Source organism: Hemitrygon akajei, chromosome 21, assembly GCF_048418815.1.
Source record: "Hemitrygon akajei chromosome 21, sHemAka1.3, whole genome shotgun sequence".
NCBI classification, from domain to species: domain Eukaryota; kingdom Metazoa; phylum Chordata; class Chondrichthyes; order Myliobatiformes; family Dasyatidae; genus Hemitrygon; species Hemitrygon akajei.
In genome coordinates, this window is record NC_133144.1 from 19,410,212 (window position 1) to 19,433,504 (window position 23,293).

The window sequence follows — 23,293 nt, forward strand, 5'->3', positions numbered from 1 at the left end:
CAAGTCATTCTTAACAAACTCGCCCTTTAGTTAACATAATAGCCACACAATTCTTTAACCGTTAACTTACTTAGCTAAGCTTCCACTGATGCCTTACAATTACAGGTTTATAGCTATTCATAATTAAAACATCAAGAGAGTTTGATTTGCTACAATGGAAGGAATGAGGTCCAGGAAGTCTGGCAGGATTAGTTAATGTTCCTTTGTAGTCTTCAGTAGGGAATTAACCATAGAATTAGCATTGTATATAACGAAGGATAATACACACATATTACAAACCAAATTTACACAGTTAATGAGCCCATAATATGGAGGAATTTTATCAGGAACATACCAGGGAACCAATCACTTTAGAACTTGTATTTTATAATGATCTTCCAGATAGGAGCTTTGGTGGAAGTGTGATCATAGTTATGAAATAATTTTATCTCGTGTTTGGTATAGTCAATTCTAAATCAAGCATCTGAACTCTGAACAGATCTTACTTCAAAGGCATGAGGGCAGAGTGAATTCAAAGCTAAGGTAAGCAATGGTAAATATTTAAAATAATAGTTTGTAATTATTGAAAAAATATAATAGGAGTTGACAATCTCCTTTGTTCTAGTGTGTTAAGAAGTGATACAATGCAATGGATACACCAGCTTTAACCTTCAGAAATTTTCTGAAATGGAAACATAGAAAACCTACAGCACAATACAGGCCCTTCAGGGTCTGTAAGTGAATTTAGTAAACAAAATCCTAGGTAGAGTAGACATAGAGAGGATGTTCCCTATAGTGGAGGAATTTCTTTAGCCAGATCTTTCTGAATGTGTGGAATTCAATGCCTCAGATTGCTGTGGAGGACAAGTCATTGGGTGTACAGTGGTTGCGGTTAATTAGGCCATTGGTTATTTGGGACAGCTCTTAAAGAACAAAAAATAATTGAGAAAATAGCTGGAATTCCCTTCATTTATTCAGGACACTATGCTGCTTGATTGGGACAGAAGACTGTTGTCGAGCAGTTTTTAGATAATGTCAGTTGTGTGTGTTTGTGTTCAAAAAGCAACAATTTTTGTCACTGATAGTTGGTAAGACAATTCTGAACTGTTTTGCTCACTGTGGTTTCAAGAATTCAGACTTGGAGATGCCAGAAACAGCCAGGAGTGAAAATGAAATTATTTCACTACTTCAACAAGTTGGGAACTATGAAGGATTTCAAGGTATTGACAATCATCTTGAACGTTTGGTTCCCACCAGACACTCAGCTTCACCTGTGGCTCCAAGTAGCTGCTTGCATATGATAGCGGCCACATCCTGGTGCACCATTTCAACAGGTGGGCTAAACCAGGTGATGGTAACCAGTGGTTCCTCATATGCTGCTGAGATAGGAACATGCCTATCCTAGCATGTGAAATCAGTCTGGTGATCTGGGCAGATGAGATCTACGCTACGTGGAGAGTGAAGGCCATGACAAGGCACAGAAGTAGTCATGGTCATCTGCTGCAACGAGGAAAGACACCATTTGTGATGTCTACTCGTACCACTAGACCCAGACTTCCAAGATTGAGAGAATGGAACTGCCCCAGTGCAATAGCTTTTCCACACAGGTTTCCTGTCATCGTCAGATACCATGGACAACCACCGGTAGTATTGGTAGTGTTCTAATTTGTTCTGTATTTGATTTAAATACATAATTTGATACTCAGTTAAATAGTGGTTTGTCTTTTTTTATGTTTTTAACTATTTCCATAAAACTTTGACTAATTGGAGCCACCACTTAATTGGGCCAAAATGTACTGGTCCTGATGTGTCCCAATTAACTAGAATCCAAGATATTTAAAGCAGAGATTGATAGGTTCTTGATTAGTAAGTACATCAAAGGTCATGAGGAGATGGCAGGAGACTGGGGTTGAGAGGGAAAATGAATCAACCATGATGGAATGGTGGAGCAGACTTTGTGGGTCGAATAGCCTCATTCTGTTCTTATGTCTTATGGTCTAATTCCACTGTTGAAAGAAGGAGCAAGAGAGAAGACATGGGACTAAACATGGAGAAGGTATTAACATTTATTGAAAATCAAAAGTGCTACTTTCTGAAAGTGAAAAAAAGCAGAAAATGATACAAATACCCAGCTGGTCAGGTAGCACTTGTGGAAGTGAAAGCAAATTTTATTTCAGATTTCCAGCATTTGTAGGAGGGAAAGAGAGCTGTATTTTTCTTTCCACATCTGGTGCCTGCTCTCTTGAGTGTTTCCAGCATTTTGTTTTGGTCTAAACCCTATTGGAGAGTTTCCCTTTGTCCTCACCGTCCCTTACTGCAACCTACAAGTATCTGGGAGTACAGTTAGACGAGAAGCTAGACTGGACTGCCAACACAGATGCCTTGTGCAGGAAGGCACAGAGTCGACTGTACTTCCTTAGAAGGTTGGCGTCATTCAATGTCTGTAGTGAGATGCTGAAGATGTTCTATAGGTCAGTTGTGGAGAGTGCCCTCTTCTTTGTGGTGGCGTGTTGGGGAGGAAGCATTAAGAAGAGGGACGCCTCACGTCTTAATAAGCTGGTAAGGAAGGCGGGCTCTGTCGTGGGCAAAGTACTGGAGAGTTTAGCATCGGTAGCTGAGCGAAGGGCGCTGAGTAGGCTACGGTCAATTATGGAAAACTCTGAACATCCTCTACATAGCACCATCCAGAGACAGAGAAGCAGTTTCAGCGACAGGTTACTATCGATGCAATGCTCCTCAGACAGGATGAAGAGGTCAATACTCCCCAATGCCATTAGGCTTTACAATTCAACCGCCAGGACTTAAGAACTTTTTAAAAGCTATTATTAATGCTTTTTGAGATAGTGATTTAGATGCATATCATTTTTTTACTGAGTTAAGTATTGTATGTAATTAGTTTTGCTACAACAAGTGTATGGGACATTGGAAAAAAAAGTTTAATTTCCCCATGGGGATGAATAAAGTATCTATCTATCTATCTATCTTAAAACGGATTTTCTGTCCTCGTCTGTTCGGATGAAGGGTCTTCAGCCTGCTACATTAAATCTGTCCCTCTCTCCACAGATGCTAAGTGCTGTCAGCAGTCTGGTTTTCTTATAAGGTATTATTGAGGAAAAACGGAATTCCAAATAATCACTGACTGAGGAGAGATGATGATGAAAGATAAATTGTAGATCACACATAAGATATGTTGTATTTTTAACTAGAAGGCTAGATAAAATGGAGTTTGAGGAATTAATGTATTTGAAATTTCAAAGAAGTGTCATATGAGGACGCATTGGATAAAATTAGTCATACTGTTCAGAGGTTAGATATGAGCATGAATTGGTGAAGGCGGAGGAGAAATAAGCGGGTCAGGCAGCAACGTGCTTGGAGCTCTGTTATTTACAACCTACGCTCTTGACTTGATTAACAGGACAGGGCAACGTATCCTGGTTACTGATGATACAGAGCAAGGGAGGAACACAGTGTAAACACTGAGGAGGACACCTGTCAGGTGATAGATAGATGAAGTAAGCAGGCAACGACTTGTCACATAAGGTAGAATGTGGAGAAATGCAATATCATCTGTTTTGGTCAGGAAAATATTGCAACATCTGGCATAAAATCAGCAGTCTAGGAATCCTTTTATCACAGGAAATCCGATGTACAACAAGTAATTAAGAAGGCAAATATAATATGTGATCTCATTCTGGCCTAAAAAGACTGGAGTATAAGAGCAAATAAGTCTGACTACATTATATAGTCATAGAGAGACAGCAAAGAAACAGGCTCTTTGGCCCACTAAGTCTGTTCCAACTGTCCATCCTCTCTTCACCACTAATCCCATTTTATTCTCCCCATACTCCCTATAGCTGCCCCCAGATTCTACCAGTCACTGACACGTGGGGTAATTTACATCAGCTGATTAACCTACCAGTGGGATGTGGTTGGAAGCTTGCTTCCAGAGAAAGCCTGCACAGTCATGGGGAAACTACACAAGTCTGTTTCTGTGATGTTTCTTTCTATGACTGGAGCTGGCACCCATTCACTCTCTTCTCACTATCTACAAAGTGGACTGCAGTTTGTGTCAAGGCTTCTCTTAAAGCTGCAGTCTCTACTGGATCAGCATGCGCTTGGGAGGAACTCAGCAGGCCAGGAAGCATCTATGATAAAGAGTACAGTCGACATTTCGGGCCGAGACCTTCACCAGCTCTTGGGTCCTCAGAGACTCTATCTTCCTTTTACACCACTTTCCCAGGACACCCCTACCCTCCCCTCTTCTCTGACACTATCAACCCCTTTCCCCCCCTCTGATCCCAGCACCATCTGTGCCAGGTCTTCACCATACCCTCTGACCTTCTCCTCTTTGAGACAGAACATCCTGTCCTCAGTAAGGGCCTCACCTTTGTCCCCCTTCACCCACAACTCAGTGAGTTCCGCTCCCGCCATGACACTGAGCTCTTCTTCCACCACTTTCTCCGATCTCTATAGCCCACTTTGGTCTTCTGCCTTCTCTGGATCTTTTCATTGCCAACTGCAAATGGGACATGACCCATCTCAACCTTACCACTCCTCTCTCCAATTCCAACCTCATTCCTGCTCTCCACTCTATCCGTACTAATCCTCACCTCACCATCAAACCCACAGATAAGGGGGTGTTGTAGTGGTCTGCCAGACTGACCTCTACCTTGCTGAGGCCCGGCAACAATTGTCAGACACCTCCTCTTACCTACCCTTCGAACTGGACCCCACTAAGGAGCACCAGGCCATTGTCTCCCATACCGTCACCGACCTTATTAACTCTGTGGATCTCCCATCCACTGCCACCAACCTCATAGTTCCCACACCCTGCATCTCCCATTTCTACCTCCTACCCAAGATACACAAACCTGCCTGTCCAGGTAGGCCTATTGTTTCTGCTTGTTCCTGCCCCACTAAGTCCTGATGAAGGGTCTCAGACTGAAAGGTCGACTGTACTCTTTTCCATAGATGCTGCCTGGTCAGTTGAGTTCCTCCAGCATTTTGTGTGTGTTGCTTAAATTTCCAGCATCTGCAGATTTTGTAGTGCTTGTGTGTTAGGGAGCACCAGTTCTCTCATTTGTCTGCCAGTTAGCTGCCGTTTCCAAAAGAATGGGCTTGGTCTCACTGCCTCCAGAGTTGCTCAGAGAAATTAAGTCACTAATTGGTAAATTGTAGGGGAGATGTAGGGACTGTGTTCTAGTGCTGAGTGAACATGAAAAGATATTGGAAAATAATGTGAAAGAGATGGTCACAGAAGTGATTTGCACAGTGAGATGGTTCATCCACTCTGGTACAACAGAAAAGAAAGAAACAGGTGCAGAATGACCCAGAATAAGCCTTGTACTATCTGTCACAGAAACTTATTGCCCCAAGCCTAACATTGTACAGTGTGTGACAAGCATTCTCCACTCTGTTGTGGTATTCCCCGAACTGAAGAGCAAGTGTGAATGAAGTAAACTCAGCACTCTAATATTAATTAATGTTTCTATTCCTGTCCACATTTAAAGTCTTTGGTTTGCCATGGTTACTAACCAAGGCTGTGCATCTTGCGATAGCATCATGAATGCTCCATTTGCACATTTTACTGACAGTAAATGTCAGTAGAGACATAATGTAATGTAAAAGGGAATATTGCAGAGCAGAGTTTGGCTGTTGGCTACATCGTGCGACCATTACCCCAGGGCAATTTGAATTATGGGTTCTCCCTAGCTTACAAATGCCTGAGCTGTGCACATTTGGGAGCTCAGTGGGATGGATTTGCTACCATGTGGGTACACAGTCTGAAGCTGCGTTTCCAACTTAAGAACTGTTTGCATTACAAATTGCTCACAGGAACAGAACCCTGCTGTTACTTGGAGAGGATCGGCATCTCATTTTTTCCTTACAAATTAATTTTCACTATGTTATTTCCCATTTCTAACTGCACTAGAGAAGATGTTGGTAAGCCTCCTTGAACTGCTTCAGTCCTGGACTTTCTCCAGAACAATTACTGAATAACACTCTATTTCCAGTTCTAGCGAGTGGACAATATGACAACTAGTATCAGCTTATGCCTGCTGCCATTGTTCTTCAGTCTGGTGGCGATTGCAGGTTGAGGAGAAGCTGTTTGGAACCCTTTGTAATTTATTGCGAACACTTTGTATGGAACATACTGTAGCTTTGAGGCAGTGAAACTTTTAAGGTGGGGAATGAATGCCAATCGGTTGCTTTGTCCTGGTTAGCGTCGAGCTTCCTGAACATTGCTGAAATTGCACTTAACCTTATAAATCGAGCGTATTTGATCACACTCCTGATGTAACCTGTGGGTGGTGGAAATACCCTTGGGGAGATGGGACTGAGCCACTCGCTTACATTCCTTGGCATGACTCACTCATAGAATACTGCATTTCTTATCTGAACAACACTGTGCAGGTATATGTGAGTAAGTGCAGCTAGTAAAACTGTTGGTGACAAGATCACTCTCTTTGCCCAAGGTTGAATCTAAAATGAAAGCTTGGTAAATGCTAAATTTCAATATACACTCAGTGGCCACTTTTTTAGATACACCTGTAACCTTTTAAATGCGGATATGTAATCAGCCAATCGTGTGGCAGCAACTCAATGCATAAAAGCATGCCAACATGGTCAAGAGCTTTAGTTCTGCAGAGAAAAATATCAGAACGGGGAAGAAGTGTGATGTAAGTGATGTTGACTGTGGAACCATTGTAGTTGCCAGAGGGGGTGGTTTGAGTATCTCAGAAACTGCTGATCTCCTGGGATTTTCATGCACAGCAATCTCTAGAGTTAACAGAACAGTGCGAGAAACAAAAAAAACCTTCATTGAGAGGCAGTTCTGTGGATGAAAGCACCTTGTTAATGGGAGCGGTCAGAGGAGGATGGCCAGACTGGTTCAAGCTGACAGGAAGGCAGCTAACCACGCATTACAACAGTGGTGTACAGAAGAGAATCTCTGAACGTACAACGCATCGAACTTTGAAGTGGATGGGCCACAGCAGCAGAAGACCACACCAGTTCCACTCCTGTGGCCACTTTATTAGGTAAACTCCTGTACCTAACAAAATGGTTACGGAGTGTAACCGGACATTGTTGGGACCCATACCCTATGATGGATCTGGTGTACTTGGGCATTTCTTGCCATGATGTGAGGTGAATCAAGTTGTGTGAAGACTGGTTTCTGTGATGGTGAGGACCTCACAAAGTCTAAAATACATCATCTATTGAGTACCTCGGGCTGAACAGTGTGGCAAATATCTGTGTGCCTTCTCAGAACTGGAACAGTGAGTTGCAGAGACAGTGAATGTTCCTCTAGTACGTGCAACCTCTCCCTGTGCTTCTGCTACCCACTCTCTCAGTTCTGATAGAGGGGTTTCAAACTGATCCATCAACTTTATATTTCTACCTATACTGACTGATTTGCTGAGTGCTTGGTGCAATGGGGAGGCCACATTCCCAATCTTTATTCCTTAAATTTTCTACTTATTGTGCTCAATGTCGGAGTCCCTAAAGTACATGCCGGCTGTTTCAACCTTCAGTGAGCACAATGTAGTGAATGCAGCTGGTGCTACTCTCTGACACACATGCCAGTTCTGGGAAGAGAGGAAGTTGGGTAAGCTCCGGAAGTCAACAGGGAGCTTTTAACAAACATGTTTTGTTTCCCTTAAAATGTAAAGGGATGGTGATACGTTACACGTGCAAAAAAAATCAAACTCACTTTTCCAGATCCAATGAAAAGTCTTTGATTAGAAGCATTAACTCTGTTTCTCTCACTACTGATGCTGACTGATCTGCTGAGTCAAGTCTGTTTCCGTTTTAATTTCAGATTTTCAGCAACTGTAGGATTTTATAATTTGCATTTATATTGTGCATTATATAGCATGTTTGTTCACAGAACATTACATTTGGCATTCAAGCAAGTAAAGAACTGGAATCACATAGAGAAAATGGATGATAAAAGACTTATGATGCCTAGTCTCCAATTTCAATAACTGCGTGAGTCATAAATAGACTTGTTATTACAACTTCAGGTAACTCTCATGTTATGGCAGTTTGGCTAATAAAAATTTGCCTTTACAAATCATTTTGAAAAACTCTAGCATTCAAAATAAAACCTTGCTCTTCTGAAATTTATTTTTTTGTTTTATTTTATTGAGATACAATGTGGGATAGGCCCTTCTGGCCCTTCGAACTGCACCACCCAGGAATCCCCCAATTTATTCCTAGCCTAATCACGAGACAATTTACAATACTGAACTAAACTACCAACTGGCATGTCATTAGGACTACGGGGGGAAACCGGAGCACCCGGAGGAAACCCACATGGTCACAAGGAGAGCATACTGACTCCTTACAGGCAGCAGCAGGATTTGAACCAGGGTCACTACTACTGTAAAGTGTTGTGCTAACCAGCTGTCATGCTGAGATAAAATAAATACAATTCTTTTTCATCTCACACTTCTTAACACGTGCAGATGATGTGGCTTTGTGTTATAGAGAATCATGATACTAATCATTTTCTGGTACTGAATATTGAAGAATGTCAGTATTTTTGTCAATTTACAATATTAGTCATAAAGTTTATATATTATTAACCACCACCTTGAATAATGAATTGGGAGGGACAAAGTCATTTGAGGATCTTAAAATTAGAGTTGTATTTATTAATAAATAATAATTTAATAAATAATGAATTGTTTAATTGATAATTTTTATTAAAATAAGAGTTACTTATTTATTATTATAAGAGCCATTGTGTCCCACTGAAGACGTGGGTTATGGGTGAATGCTCGTGTACAAAATAATATAGAAATAGAATACTACAGGTTGTTTTATATTCACGTAGAGAATGGGGAGCCTCTCTCCTCACTTCCCACTCTCCTATTGTGACAAAGTGAAAACAACATTTGGACCATCTAGGCTCATAAAACAGGCTGCCATGTCCCTACAGCAGAATTCTAAGTCCATGTTTTAGGTCAGGGGTCCCGAACCTGGAGTCCACAACTACCCCCCCCCCCCCCCCAGGCCAGTTAATGGTAAGGCTCTGTGTTGTAGGTGGTCAGATCTCCAGTGTGTACAGTCAAGGAAAAATCCCAAAGGTTTGCAATCAGTTGCTGTGGTGTGGAAGTAATTCAGGATGTCCACCAATGTTCATATAGTCCGCATTGCGATTGTATGTAATGAGTCAGATGGTCCAGTGACGATAATTGCTTCCAAGTTGGCTTTGGTTTATTCTGTTCAATTTTGAAACCATTCAGTGTTGCATTTTGGAAAATTAAATACGTTAGCAAAGATAAAATCTGCAAAGTCTTCAATTCAGTCAGGTACTTCATGAATTAGTGGGTTCATTGTATGTTTTATTTTTTAACCCATTTATAATAAATTACCTCCTTTACCTTACATATATTTGGGTCTTGATGTTAACAGGCCTTTCTGAGGAACTGGGGCTATGTTGCAGCAGTAGGTCTGTTTCTTTTCTGTATAATACATTTTTATACTCAGAAATATGGATAAAATAAACCTTCCAAGTGGTCATTTAAAGCATACTCTGTGTTAAGAGTGCTAAACTTTGGCAGTGGCTGTGTGGATGATGCAGACCTTAGGAAGGGGTTTGCCATTTAAAGTTCTTATCACTGACTTAACTGGGGGAAGTTTTTTACAGAGTGTTCAAGTGTTTAATGATTATCTGAAATGATAATTTCAGGATAGTTTCCACTAGGGACTCCTGATATCAGAAGGTATTCCTATACTAAACCGACTCGTGAGTAATTGTTTATGGATGTGGAATCCATATCATTGCTCCCTGGGCAAAATCAGATATCTTAAAATGCTGTTTACTTTCTGTCTGATTTTGATTTTGTAAAGTAATGACTCCAGAGAGATTCATGTCCAAAGGGATGATACTTTACATCACTATTTCCGTATTGTGAACCAACACTTCAGTGTGTTTATAGAGCATGGATAGAATCCACTAACCTGAACTATTTTTCTTTTTTTTTGCAAGAAGCTTTGTTATTTTGTATTTTTACTGATAGCTGTCCTAAAGGAACCTCCAAGGCCACTGATTTTCAAGCAAGTTGCGACCTTAAAGCACAGAGCTGATCACCGGCTCTGATATGATCAAAGTGTAACATAAGTTTCTTTGCAGAATCTCTGAGTTTAGAATAATTTAATCTGAATCAGGATTATTATCACCGGCATCTTTCGTGAAATTTGTTAACTTGGCAGCAGCAGTTCATTGCAGTACATAATATAGAAGAAGAAAAAATAATAATAAGTAAGTAAATCAATTACAGTATACGTATATTGAATAGATTAAAAATCATGCAAAAAACAGAAATAATATGTTTTAAAAAGTAAGGTAGTGTTCACAGGTTCAATGTCCATTTAGGAATCGGATGGCAGAGGGGAAGAAGCTGTTCCTGAATTGCTAAGTGTGTGCCTTCAGGTTTCTGTCTCTCCTACCTGATGGTAACAGTGAGAGAAGGGCATGCCCTTGGTGCTGGAGATCCTTAATAATGGACGCTGTCTTTCTGACACACCGCTCCTTGAAGATGTCCTGGGTACTTTGTAGGCTAATACTCAGGATGGAGCCAACTAAATTTACAACCCTCTGCAGCTTCTTTCGGTCCTGTGAAGTAGCCCCCCCCCCCCCCCCCCCAATACCAGACAGCGATGCAGCCTGTCAGAATGCTCTGCGGGTACATCTATAGAAGTTTTTGAATGTATTTGTTGACATGCCAAATCTCTTCAAACTCCTAATGATTGAGCATGCATTTCTGAAGTTGATATATAGAAGTTGAAGTTGATCAAGCTGTAACTGTTAGAATCTGATACAGGAACAGAACAATGCTGGAAGAACTTGGCCAGTGGTATGTGGGTAAAGATAAACCAGTTGACATTTTGGCTTAGAAACCCTTCTTCAGAACAGAAGTTATATCACGATCTGAGGAAGGGCTACCAGTTACCTAAAATGTTAACTGGTTTCTTGTTTCACAGTTGCTGCTTTTCTGGCTGAGTTCTTCCAGCATTTCTGTATTTGGTGTAAAGTTATTACCTTGGGTGCACTGTCAGTGTTTTCTCGCTTCTGTTGTGCTCTGCATTTTATCCCAATAAAGTTGTTGGACGTATGATAGGCACAATACAGATATATCTATCTGTATCGGGACAGTTGACTTCATCTTGAAACAAATATCATAATGGTAAACTTAGCTCAGGAACAAACAGTTCTGTCTGTCGTGTCTGATGTCAACCATGGTGCCGGTCTGACTTATCCCATCTGCCTGCACGTATCCCATATTGTCTGTTGCCTGCCTGTTTGTGAGTCTGTCTGAATGCCTCTTAAAAGATGTTATCATATCTGTTTCTACCACCTACTGCGTTCCAGGCACTTAGCATCGTATGTGTGTTGAAAAGCACTTGTCTTGCATCTCTTAAATTTTCCCTTTCTCACCTTAAACCTATACCCCTAGTATTTACTATTTTTACCTTAGGGGAGAAAACTCCACCCTATCTAGGCCTTTCATAATTATATATACTTATATCAGCTTGTCCTTCAGCCTCCGATGCTCCAGGTAAAGCAATCGAGGTTTATCCAACCTCTCCTTGTAGTTAATCCTCTCTAATCCATGCAACATCCTGATGAACCGCTACAACACCCTCCCCAAAATCTCCACACCCTTCCTATAGTGGACACCGGAGCTGCACACAAAACTCCAAATGTGGCCGAACCAAAGTTTTATACAGCTGCAACATGACTTCCCAACTTGTACACGCAACACCCCAGCTGAAGAAAAGCAAGCATGCTGTACACCTTTATCCATTTTTGTTGCCTCTTTCAGGGTGATGCACCCAACCCTCCTTCAGTACATCAATGCTCTTAAGGGCCCTGCCGTTTATAAAGTAATTTCAAAATCCTGTTGTTTCAGAAAATGTTACCTTAATCCAAATAATCCAAAAAAATTTAAAGATGAAACAGGTCGGAGTTGGTTGTCTGGACTGGAACTGTGATTTCTGTGTTTTTTATTTAGTAGGTCCACCTGATCTTGTATCTCCCAAAATATACACGAGGCAAGTTTTGCAGGTTGTGTCTCACCACAAATGGCATAAGTCCACACCAGCCTGTTGTGTTCTTCTGGATTGTTATACAATGGTGCCCTCACTTTTATGGGTCACCTGTATTATGCGCTCTCTGGATGTTTAGCAGAGAGAAAAGAATAATGTTTCCAGATACAACAGGAGAACACGATGCTGACTTTGATTGGAAGGAATGTGAGAAGTCTGGGTTGATTAATGTCAGCCTGACCTTTCTGAGTGGCAGGAGGAAGTGGCTCTGAATGAAGATCAACTATTCTTGGTTTTCCTTCGATCAGTTGACATCATAAGATGGGGATTTCTTTTCTTGTTGTGTTTCTGCAGAATGGTGGTAACATTGTACAGTCTGGTTTATTATTTTAGAATTAATTTGTTTTTCCCTTTTTTGTTCATTGGAGTCATGAAATGACAGAGTACAGATGGTGATTTGGGTTTGTCATACCTTGTCAAGCCCTTGATAGAGTTCTTCATTTGATCTGAGGTTCCCAACCTTTTTCATGCCATTAAGCAAGGGGTCCATGGACCTCAAGTTGGGAACTCCTGATTTAGTCCCACTGTCCTCCTTTTCTCTTATATTTGAAATAAAAACTTCCATCTAGTATTCATCAACAAATCTTTTGAAAGTTGCAATTGAATTTATCTCAACTATCCCTTCTGACGCTTGCTTCCAATTCATGTTAGAAAGTGTTTTTATACTTTGTAAAAGACCACATGAGTTTTCAAATGCACTCGTTAAATACTATATATTCTGTGTGTGCCAGTCATTTCGAGGGAGATTTGGAGTTCCCTACTCCATGCGCACTTACTGTGTGATTATACAGTGGTTGGTGTATGCCTAGTAATTTTGGAAGCTACATAATTAGGTGGCTCAATCAGATGTGGGATTGTAGTGTTCGTGGTCATAAATGTAGTGTCATGAAGGGTTCAGTTTGGTTTATGTGCCAGGATGTGTTATACAGCACAGAAACATGCCTTTCAGCCCATTGTGTCTCTGCTGAGCAACAAGTATCTGTGCTAATACCATTTACCAGTATTTAGATGCTGTTTAAATGTTGTGAGGCCCTCTACCTCCACTACTTCATCAGGCAGTGTATTCCAGATTGCAACCACCCTCTGTGGGTGGGGGGATTCTTCCTCAATCACCTCCATATCTATTAATTCCTCAACATAAACCCATGCTCTTTGGTCTTAGACACCTGTGCTATTGCCATCTGTCCTCTTGATGGTTCCCATGATTTTATATGAATGTCAAATTCCTCAGTCCCAAGGAAAGCAAGCCAGACTATCTGGCCTGTCCTTGTATCTAAAGCATTCCACTACAGCCAACATCTTTGTGAATCTCCTCTCTAGTGCAACCAGATCCTTCCTATAAGGTAGCGGCCAGAACTATGCACTGTTTTTTGGCTGTGGCCTAACTAGTAATTAGTAAAGCTACATTAAGAACTCCCTGGCTAAAGAAAGCAAGCATCCCTTATGTTCTCCTTACCACCCCTTCTAAGTGTCCAGCCACATTCAGAGTGACAGAGAAATACAGCACAGAAATTGGCCATTCAGCCCATTGACCATCAACCTCTCATTTAAACTAATCATACCATAACAGCACTTCCGAATCAGTTTCATATTTGCTACTACTGACTTAAATGACATGAAATTGGTTGTTTTGTCTCAGCAATACGGAGTAAAGACATAAAATAACAAATTACAAAATAATGCAAAAGGAATTGTGTTGTAGTGTTCATGGGTTCCTGGCCCTTCCAGAAATCTGATTACAGAGGAGAAAGTATTTCTGAATCATTGAGGGTGGGTCTTCAAGCTCCTGCACCACCTCCCCCAGTGGTAGTGAATAACCCTACCCTGCCACTCAGTATCACCATGGCCAATTTATGTTCATTGGCCTAAATTCTTCCAGTACCCAAAAATCCCCCAGTTTTCCATCACAAGAACTGAGGGTGAATGAATGAGCTGGATATTTCAGCTCAGATGCAGTTTATACTTTGATACAGTTGAAATCTTTTGCTTACCCCTTAAGATTAATGCAATTCTTCTTCCATTACAATGAGATGCATTGACTCTAGAAACACCGATCCATCAGCATAATCTCCACTGCTCTGAGTGCACTTTGCTGTTTAATGGAAGTTTCCCATTATTAATGCATTTGTAACAAACTTTAGGACTGTTCTCAGCTGGCCTAGGAAAGTGATTCTAATGCAAAATTCAATGTCCAAAGATCCTCTGCAATAGTCAAGGCTTCCTCCAGGGCTTTGGGGGTTTGGTGGAGAAATAGTTTGCCCCTACCTGTGGCTAAAAACTCCCTGATAGTTGGCTTAGAGAATGAGATGTTGGCATGTATCCTGCTTTAAAAGGTTTTTCTCTCTTTGCTTGCCTGCAGACAGCCATACAATCAACAGAAGAACCGATACGGGGATGTACTGTGCTTGGACCAAACGCGAGTAAAGTTAAAGTCTCTCAATCACGATGAGGTAAGAGAGCTCTAAAACCTTCACTCCAGGCTGAAAGGTCACTTGGTTCCAGGTTATGTGGTTTGCTCAATCAAGCTGTTTTCCCCACCCACAGCCTTTGTGTGTGATATCACCAGAACCTGCTTCCTTAATCCCCCTTGGACACAGTGGAGCTTTACTTTGTTGGCTGCTTATAAGTTTCCACAGGTCTCCTCACTTTGTTCTACAATTAAAGCACCTTGACGCTCTTGACAGAATGTCGAAAGTCTTGCGTTCTCTGATACCCGTGGGCAAATACCAACTGAAATCAAATTAGCCGTGTGTCAGTACAGTGACAATAACATCGATAAATGCTTTTAATTAACTATAAATTACTACAAGAGCCTTTCTTTAGTCAAATTGTTAAAAAAAAATTCAGACTGTGTCTGCTTATAGTTGGAAAGTATAATCACTAATAGCGAAACGTAGCAGGTACATTACTGGCCTGAGGAACTTGTCCACGACACTAGCCTTTTGTAACTGGGTCTTATAAACAGTGAACTTGGCTGGTGGGGTGGAGATACATCTCTACTAAAGGAGGTGAAGGGCACTCCATCCCTCCACTAGGCTGCAGGTCACCCTTGGGCAAGGTGTAGCTCCTGCTTATTCTACCCCCTCCCCCCGATCAGGGTTATGTGAAGCTAAGGGAGAAGGTGGTGAATGGTCGTATGAGCAGCTGGTGTATATCACAAGTCCTGGTTACGTGACCACTGTCGCCAGGCAGACAATCTCTGAAGAGTATTGATAATGGCTGGGGTCACTCATCTTGTAACAACAGTGCCCAGAAGATGACAATGGCAAGCCACTCCTCTCAAAAAATTTGCCAAGAACAACCATGGTCATAGAAAGACCATGAATTGCTGATGACATACGACACGGCGCATAACAAAATAGTGAACCCTGTGGAGCCATGAGAACACTTAAGAATCCAATCCTTTTGCAACTGATTAGATAAGAACAGGTCTTTATTCTGTGTTGGAAGCCATTTATGATACTTGAAAGGTGCAGAAGATGGGAGTTACTGCATTAATGAGAATTTCTGATTTTAGGACAAAAACCTCTATACCTTTCCCATCCCAGTGTGCTTCGGACCCTGTAAGTTACTAATAATGTTGCAAATTGAGCAAATGCAGGAGCTGATTGAAGTTACAATGCAAAGAAGGGCAAAAGTCAAAAGATGATGTACTGGAAATACGAAATAAAACTGGAAATGCTGGAGTAATCAACAGGCCAAGTGTCATTTGTGGGGAGTAAAACAGAGCTGTGCTTGGGTAGGTACAGGGATGTGAGAGGTATGGAGGGCTACGGTCCAGATGCAGGTAGATGGCAGTAGGCGGAAGACCAGACTGGCAGGGACAAGATGGACAGAAGGATCAACTTCTGTGCTTGTAGTGCTCTGTTGCTCAGAGTGGCATAGTGGTTGGCGCAATACCGTTACAGCAGCAGCTGTAAGATCAGGGTTCGATACCCGCTGCCACCTGTAAGGAATTCGTACGTTCTCCCCCTCACTGTGTAGGTTTCCTCTGGGTGCTCCAGTTTCCTCCCACATTTCTAAAGATGTACGGTTAAGGTCGGTGAGTTCTGAGCATGCTGTGTTGTCGTCGGAAGTACCATGACACTTGTGGGCTGCTCAGTATAACCCTCACCGATTTGATTTGATGCAAGCAATGCATTTCCCTGCTTGTTTTGATGTACATGTGACAAATAAAGCTAATCTTTAAATCATCTTTAGAGTTTTCATAAAGAAGGTCAAAGGCATAGAACAGTACAGCACAGGAATGAGTCCTTGGGCCCACGACATTGTGCAAAACCAATTCAATTAGTAATCATGTACCCAACTGAAACATCAGTTCTGTTTCCCATCTCCAATCCTGACCAGATGGATATTTCCAGAATTTTCCATCTATACCTTCCTGAGGTGAATGACTCATTTGCATGTTTTTGTTGATAAGGGGCCGAGTGAACAGTTTTGGCCAATTACGGAGGGAGAGCCCCTGTTTTCTGGGTGTGTTCCTAGCGTTCATTTACACAGCCTGCCTGTTGACACTGCTCTGTTAGTCTAAATGTTGCAAAGCTGCCAGAGTCGGATGTGGATCAGGACTCACACCAAACAGCCTCTTTTTACAGTAAGTCTGTTGACTCAGAAATCCAGGCCTATTTAAACAGAGCGATACAGCGGCCTGCAGAGTCTATTTAAAGGTTCTCATGTAAGAACGTGCTGAAACCACATCCTAATAAAGGAGAGAGATTTTTTCCAGCAAAGTATGGTGAGCAGAGAATCGTCACACACACGTTACCTGGGTGAGGTCAATCACAGCTGTACACAAGAAGCACGTTTGTTGGCAGCCACCCAGTCACTTTAGCTTCTGGCTGGAAGCAGTGGTGTCACTATAGGTGGTTTCCTTTAAATCAGTGTTGACGGTGTCCCGGACTTCCCAAGTCTGTGGTGATGAACATAAACACCAGGCAAGCAGTTCGCCTGCCATTTGTTTACTCTTCTCTGGACATGGGCAGTATACCATGCACACCGTCTACCCTGAGCTCTCTGTGAGCAAGGAATTTCATTGCACCCTGGTTTATATGACAATAGACTGAGTCTGAACCACTTCTGTTGATATTCCCAAAACAAAGGCAGTGGACTTGGAGAGAAAATCTAAGACGAGATACTAAATAAAACCCTATACTGTAAGTAGTTGGATTCCGATCATTATTCATCCCCTTGCTGAAACAGATTATCAGGTCATTATCATGCTGCTGTTTTTTGTGGATTACTTCACACAAACTAGCTACAGTTGGCCCTCCTTATCCACGGATTCTGCATGCGCGGATTCAACCAACCGTGGATCGGGAAAACCCGGAAGTTCTCTCTCCAGCATTAGTTGTTTGAGCATGTACAGACTATTTTTTCTTGTCTTTATTCCCTAAACAATACAGTATAACAACTACTTACATAGCATTTGTATTGTATAAGGTATTATAAGTAATCTAGAAATGATTTAAAAGTACAGGCAGTCCCTGGGTTATGAATGAATTCCATTCCTGAGTCTGTCTTTAAGTTGTATTTGAAGTCGGAACAGCTACATCTGGTATTATTTAGTGTCAGTTAGTCAAACGTTTTTCTTAGTGTATAGTACATATTTTACCATTCTATGCATATAAGACACTTAAGAAACATACGTATTTCAATAATTAAACCACTGCGTTGCTTAGTAATAATTGTAGCTTTCATCGGGGCAGGGCCTTTCAAATGCTCCATTAAAATTGTTCCGATCGTTGACGGACTGTAGCCTAATGCTTTTCCAATGATCGATGGCGTTTCACCTCTTTCTGATTGCTTTATTACTTCCACCTTATTTTCAATCGCAATCATGATTATTTTCGTGAACAGAAACTCCGCGGATTCAGAGCTACACTGGGTCCTGATGTCCACCGCACTAAACATGTTAAATAAAGTCCGGGGTTCCGCTGGGTCCTAAAGACCACCGCACTGATTCAGGTTAAATAAGGGACTTCAGCATCCGCGTTTTTGGTATCCACGGGGGGGCCTCGGAACCGATCCCCCCGCGGATAAGGAAGGCCAACTGCATAGGGTTTGCCTCAACATAACAGTGACTAAAATACAAAAAGTCCTTTTGAGATTTCCTCAAAGGGAAGTGAAAGTTGCCGTGAAAATGAAATCTTCCCTTTGTCCATCAGCAGCATGAAATAAAGGTACACGTTTCTTGTTTTCAGGGCAAGTTACCTGGGATCTCATTCTTTATGTTGCTTTGACATCAACCTGACCAGGTTGTACAATCACATCTTCTTTGGTCAGTTTGTTGTCAATCTGACCTTATTTTTTAAATCCCTGTTGATTCCCGTTTTGTCCAATTAATACTTGAATTGTATGTCACCTGTACAGTGTAAAATGCCATGGAACTTAGCTTTCTAGGTTTAAAGAGCAGAGCTGAGGTGCCATCTTAGCAGCACCGGAACCTAAAAACCCTGTGAAGCTTGTTGGAGCTCAAACACTGAGACTGGAGTGTAGGATTGGTCATTCTCCCTCTGCCGACGGATGCTTGAGGTTGTTTCCCAGTCCTCGGAAGCTGGCTGGCAGTGAGCTCCAAGAATGCCACCGTGCTTGGGAATATGCGTGATGCTGTCCATCATAACACTATTCAAAGATGATGTGTCTTGATGATCCTTGGGGTCAAAGTAAGGTGCTCCTACTATTAAATAAACCTGCTTTTATAGCTACCCTTTGAACGAGTCTCTCCTCTCTCCTCCCTAAATCCATTTTATTTTACTGTACCCCTGTGCTGCACTTTATATATTATGAACAGAAAGTACTTTGTACCCTGTTTTACAGATAGAATCAGGTCCTTTGGCCCAACTTGCCGGTGCCAAGCAAGTTGTCAACTTGAGCAAACCCCATTTCCCCATGTTTGACCCATATCCTTCCAAACCTTTCTTATCCAGGTATCTGTCCAACTGTCTTCTAATCATTGTAATTGCACCCTCATCTACCACTTCCACATACTTGCCACCCGCGGTGTGGAAAAAGTTGCCAGCAGGTCTCTTTTAATTCTTTTGCCTTCCCACCTGAAACCAATGTCTTCTAGTTTTAGACTCAACTACCTTAATAAAAACTGTGACCATTCATCTCATGATTTTATAAACCCCTCTATTGTCAGCCTTCAGTATTCCAGGGAACAGGTCCCAGCCTGTCCAATTTATTGTATTTATGATACAGTTAGATAGGTTTTTACATAGGGGAATTAAGGGTTATGGGGTAAAGGCACGTCGATGGAGCTGAGTTTACGGACAGATAAGCCATAATCTTATTGAACGGCGGGGCAGGCTCGATGGGCCAGATGGCCTACTCCTGCTGCTACTGATATTCTTATTGTGGCAGAATGATTGACAGTTCATTCTTATTGCTGATGTTGTCGTGGTTACTTGAAATGACTTGGAGACACAGACAATTCTTCAAGAAAAGTAAACCTTTATTTGCAAACAAAGGCTGAGGCAATCAATGAGCTTGTCACCGAAAGCCCACCCAGCTCCGGTGTACAGCATTCTTTATAGTAATTTCTTATCTCAGTTACATTTCGGTTTTATTAGCATACCCAATCAATTTTTAGTTGCATATCATCTATGTATGAATTAATTAATCACTCTTGCCTAGCCCGCGGTACGTCACCATTGTTTTTCACCCGTTCGCATTGGGGCCTTATTCGTGGCCAAGATTATGTTTTTCAGACAACCTCCCTCACAGTACATTCCTGCTCACAGCATCCTGTCCACCACCGTTATCTCGTACTAAACAAAGGCTGAGTGTAATACGTGGGATACATCGCAGCTAATAGTGTTGCTAACTAAACAGGTGTCCTGTAAGTGCCATAATATGCAGCTAAGAGAGTACAAAGTATCTAGTGAAAACAACACATAACAAAATCTGCCTAGTAAAATAATACATATTAATATTCGGTACCTAGAAGTGATTACATAGTATAGTAAATAGCTAATACATAGTGATTATAGTTCAGGTATATATAATGATTATATCAGGTATATTTCTCAATAACGTTTTGTTCAATAAACGTGATCTGAATTAGAAGGGCTCTTCTGGCAATTGTTTATTAATGAGAAACGGTACAAAGCAAGTTTATTGACATAAACATAATTATGGTGAGATAAAGTTACAAGGAACACCTTGATTGCAGCAGCATCATAGTCACATAGTGACAGTCAACGCACACACAATATAAATTAAATACAATAGTGAACAGAGAGAGAAAATAAAACTGCAAAAACAAGGCAGAAATATCAAGAGGTATCTGTGGTAATGCAAGAGGTGGTTGGGTGCCATTTGAGCAGTTGTAGCTGGCTTTCCTTTGTCAATTCCCATTGCCTTGGCAGGCAACATGCCCAGGTTAATTTCTGCGTTACCTTCATACAAATACACAACTTTGTGTCTGATTCTGGCTTCTGTGTATTTTACTCTGGCTTTGTACTAAAACGTCATCTGTATATGTTGTTTTTTCTGTAAGTATGGTATCCTCACTGAACCTATCAACTGAACTCCATTTTCCCTAAAGTCGGTCAAAATTTTGTAAGGTGATTCCAATGCCTGTCACCTGAAAGCTCGTGCCTCTTAACTGCAGCGGTGACTTTAGACAAAAGCCATGTGCAGAGTTACACTTCTTACAAACCAACTCTGTCCCCTCTCCCTCAACCAAGACTGTACTTCAACTAAGCTATTCCAAAATACACCCCCCACCCCCAGAGGTTTCTTTCTGCTGCAGGGTTACTTGGCCACTCACATTATCCCAATGTATAAAGGTACTCTTTACATCTATGCAGAATGAAGATGTTACACTGTCTAAACTAGTGGTCGCCAACCCGTCGATCGTGATCAACTGGTTGATCTTTGAGACTTTCCCAGTAGATCCCGAAAAAAAAAGAAAAATAAATACACAAATACTGTTGAGAGATTGTTTCCGGGTTATGAGGTTTTAGTTCCGTTCTTTCTGCCCAGTGCGCATGTGTGTAGCTCCCCCACACGACACAGTGTACTTCAGTGGTCCCCAACCACCGGGCCACAAGGAAACAATCGGAGTCAGCTGCACCCTTCCTCATTCCCTGTCACACCCACTGTTGAACTTGAACATACGTAAGGCCATCAGTCGCCTAAACGCAGTGATACCCTCGCACCAGGGGTCACTGGTTGGCCTCGGATAACTGGCCGCCTCGCGCGGACAGATGGGCGTCACCTCTAAACCTGTTTAGCACACCGAATCTTCGTGGGGAACCCGGTGCTAAAATATTCACAGACTACCTAATTCGGGCTCAGGATTTCGTAAGTAGCAAAGCAGCTACCCCGCTGCGATCTACTGAAAGTCATCCCTCGAGCCAAACTTTTGTCGGCTGATAGATCCTGCAAGGGGGGCGGGCGCACCCTGTCACACTCCTCACTCGATCGGTCGCTCTCTCCGGACTGCAACTGTCGCGACCCCGGTACAGGAACCTCCAGCTCAGACCTTGTCCTCTCATCCCAGCCACAACCAACCACACCTGGCCGAGGCATCTGGCGGTGGGCGGGTGGGAGGCTGCAATTCGGGCCAGGAGGCTGTCTAATGAGGCAATGAAGCCCTCAAAACTGCTTCGGCACCTTGTCCAAGCACCTGCACTTAAAAACAAACCCGTTGAGTTGTTCAGTGGAAAAAGCGTGAGCAAGCGGGACAGAAGCTAAATGCTGAGAGCCACGTAAACTAAATTGCGGAATAGACTGGACATAAGGAACCTGCCTGCTTTGAGTATTGCTGTATTCCGGTCGTGTTTAACCCCCCCCCCCCCCCCCGTTGGGTGGTCCACAAGAATATTGTCAATATTAAACCGGCCCACAGTACAAAAAAGGGCGGGTACCCCTGGTGTTTATACATTATTTCTACTTCTGGGTTGTGGGGGTTTACTTCCGGTCTATTCTGCCCCAGTGCGCATGCATGTAACTAATCGATCTGGGGTCGATCTTGTCTTAAGGCCAAGGTAGGGGATCTTGGGCTTAAAAAGGTTGGTGACCACTAGTCTAAACTCTGCTCAGAAGCAGTGGAATCAGCAGTTTTGCACCATGGGCTTTTGATGGTTTCCTCTTAACCACGTTTTCAACAGTGCAATGGTAGAAATTCCACTGAATGTCACCCGTCTAAATTAGTTAAAGGAGACTTGTGAGATTCTTTCACTCTGTACCCAGGAGTTGTTTGTTTGATTAGTTGGCAAAATATTGTCAGCTAGAGTCAACAAAACCTCACTAAATCCCAAACATGTCCTTGGGATGTGTCAGGGTCTTTGAATTTTGAAGTCTGTCTTAATCGAGACAAGTTGTACATTTTAAATTATTGACAATAAAGTGAACTTATCGCTCTGGAAATAATTAAAGGGGACCTGAGGAACTGGTTTTGAACAGGGAGGATGGTGGATGAGCTGACAGAGGACATGGTAGATGCAGCTGCAATTGGAACTTGGACAGGTACATGGAAAGGAAAGGTTTGGAAGGATAGGGGAAAAAACACTAGCTCAGGCAGATGACTTGGTCACCGTGGCGAGTTAGGCCAAAAGGCCCGTTTCCATGTTGTTTGATTCTGCTTTGATGGTGAAAAGGTGAAGACTGGGAAAGTCTGAATTTTCAGTAGGGGTCTGCGTGTCCATCGAATGGAGATCTAAATTCTCAATGTTATTCATCAAATAGAGATCTAAGTTCCCAGTGCTATTATCAAGAAACGGACGGTTTCAGTAGGGCCAACAATCATCCTTTGTTTTTGCTGGGATTAATCTTCAGGGGAAAGAAAACTAGATTCTCTGTGTCCTAGCGTCACTTGAGTATTATATCGGATAGTACAGACAATGCAGTTGAATCCTGCACATGACGTAAAAGGCCTTGTTGAAATAAAGCTTTATGAGTAGAGCATTCCTTCAGCATTACGGAAGGTTTCCAGCAAGTCCAAGTTATAAACTTAGCCTCCTGCCCCCATGTGAAAGCTGTTGTTCCATCAGCTTCCAACTTGCAATGTGATTGTCACCACTGTCCCATCAGCCAGGTGCAGTTTAATAGCTGCAGCCGCTGCACCAAGACAAATAACAGGTAATTAAATGTATCATTCAAAAGGTTATAAATTCATATAGCTAGTATTGAAAGTATAATTATTGCAGGAAATAAATGAAAAATTGGTTCATCTATTTTATGCAGT

At 42.0% G+C, this 23,293-nt stretch overlaps 1 protein-coding gene across 4 annotated transcripts in view; it reads left to right on the forward strand.

Moving 5' to 3' along the window:
* The window catches only part of ptpn9a (protein tyrosine phosphatase non-receptor type 9a), a 247,289-nt gene that overhangs the window by 185,332 nt on the left and 38,664 nt on the right, over nt 1-23,293 (forward strand). For all 4 annotated transcript variants that reach the window (XM_073024937.1, XM_073024936.1, XM_073024938.1 and 1 more), the window contains exon 8: nt 14,459-14,549. In XM_073024937.1, the coding sequence (XP_072881038.1) occupies nt 14,459-14,549 (91 nt within the window). The remainder of the gene's footprint in view (nt 1-14,458; nt 14,550-23,293) is intronic.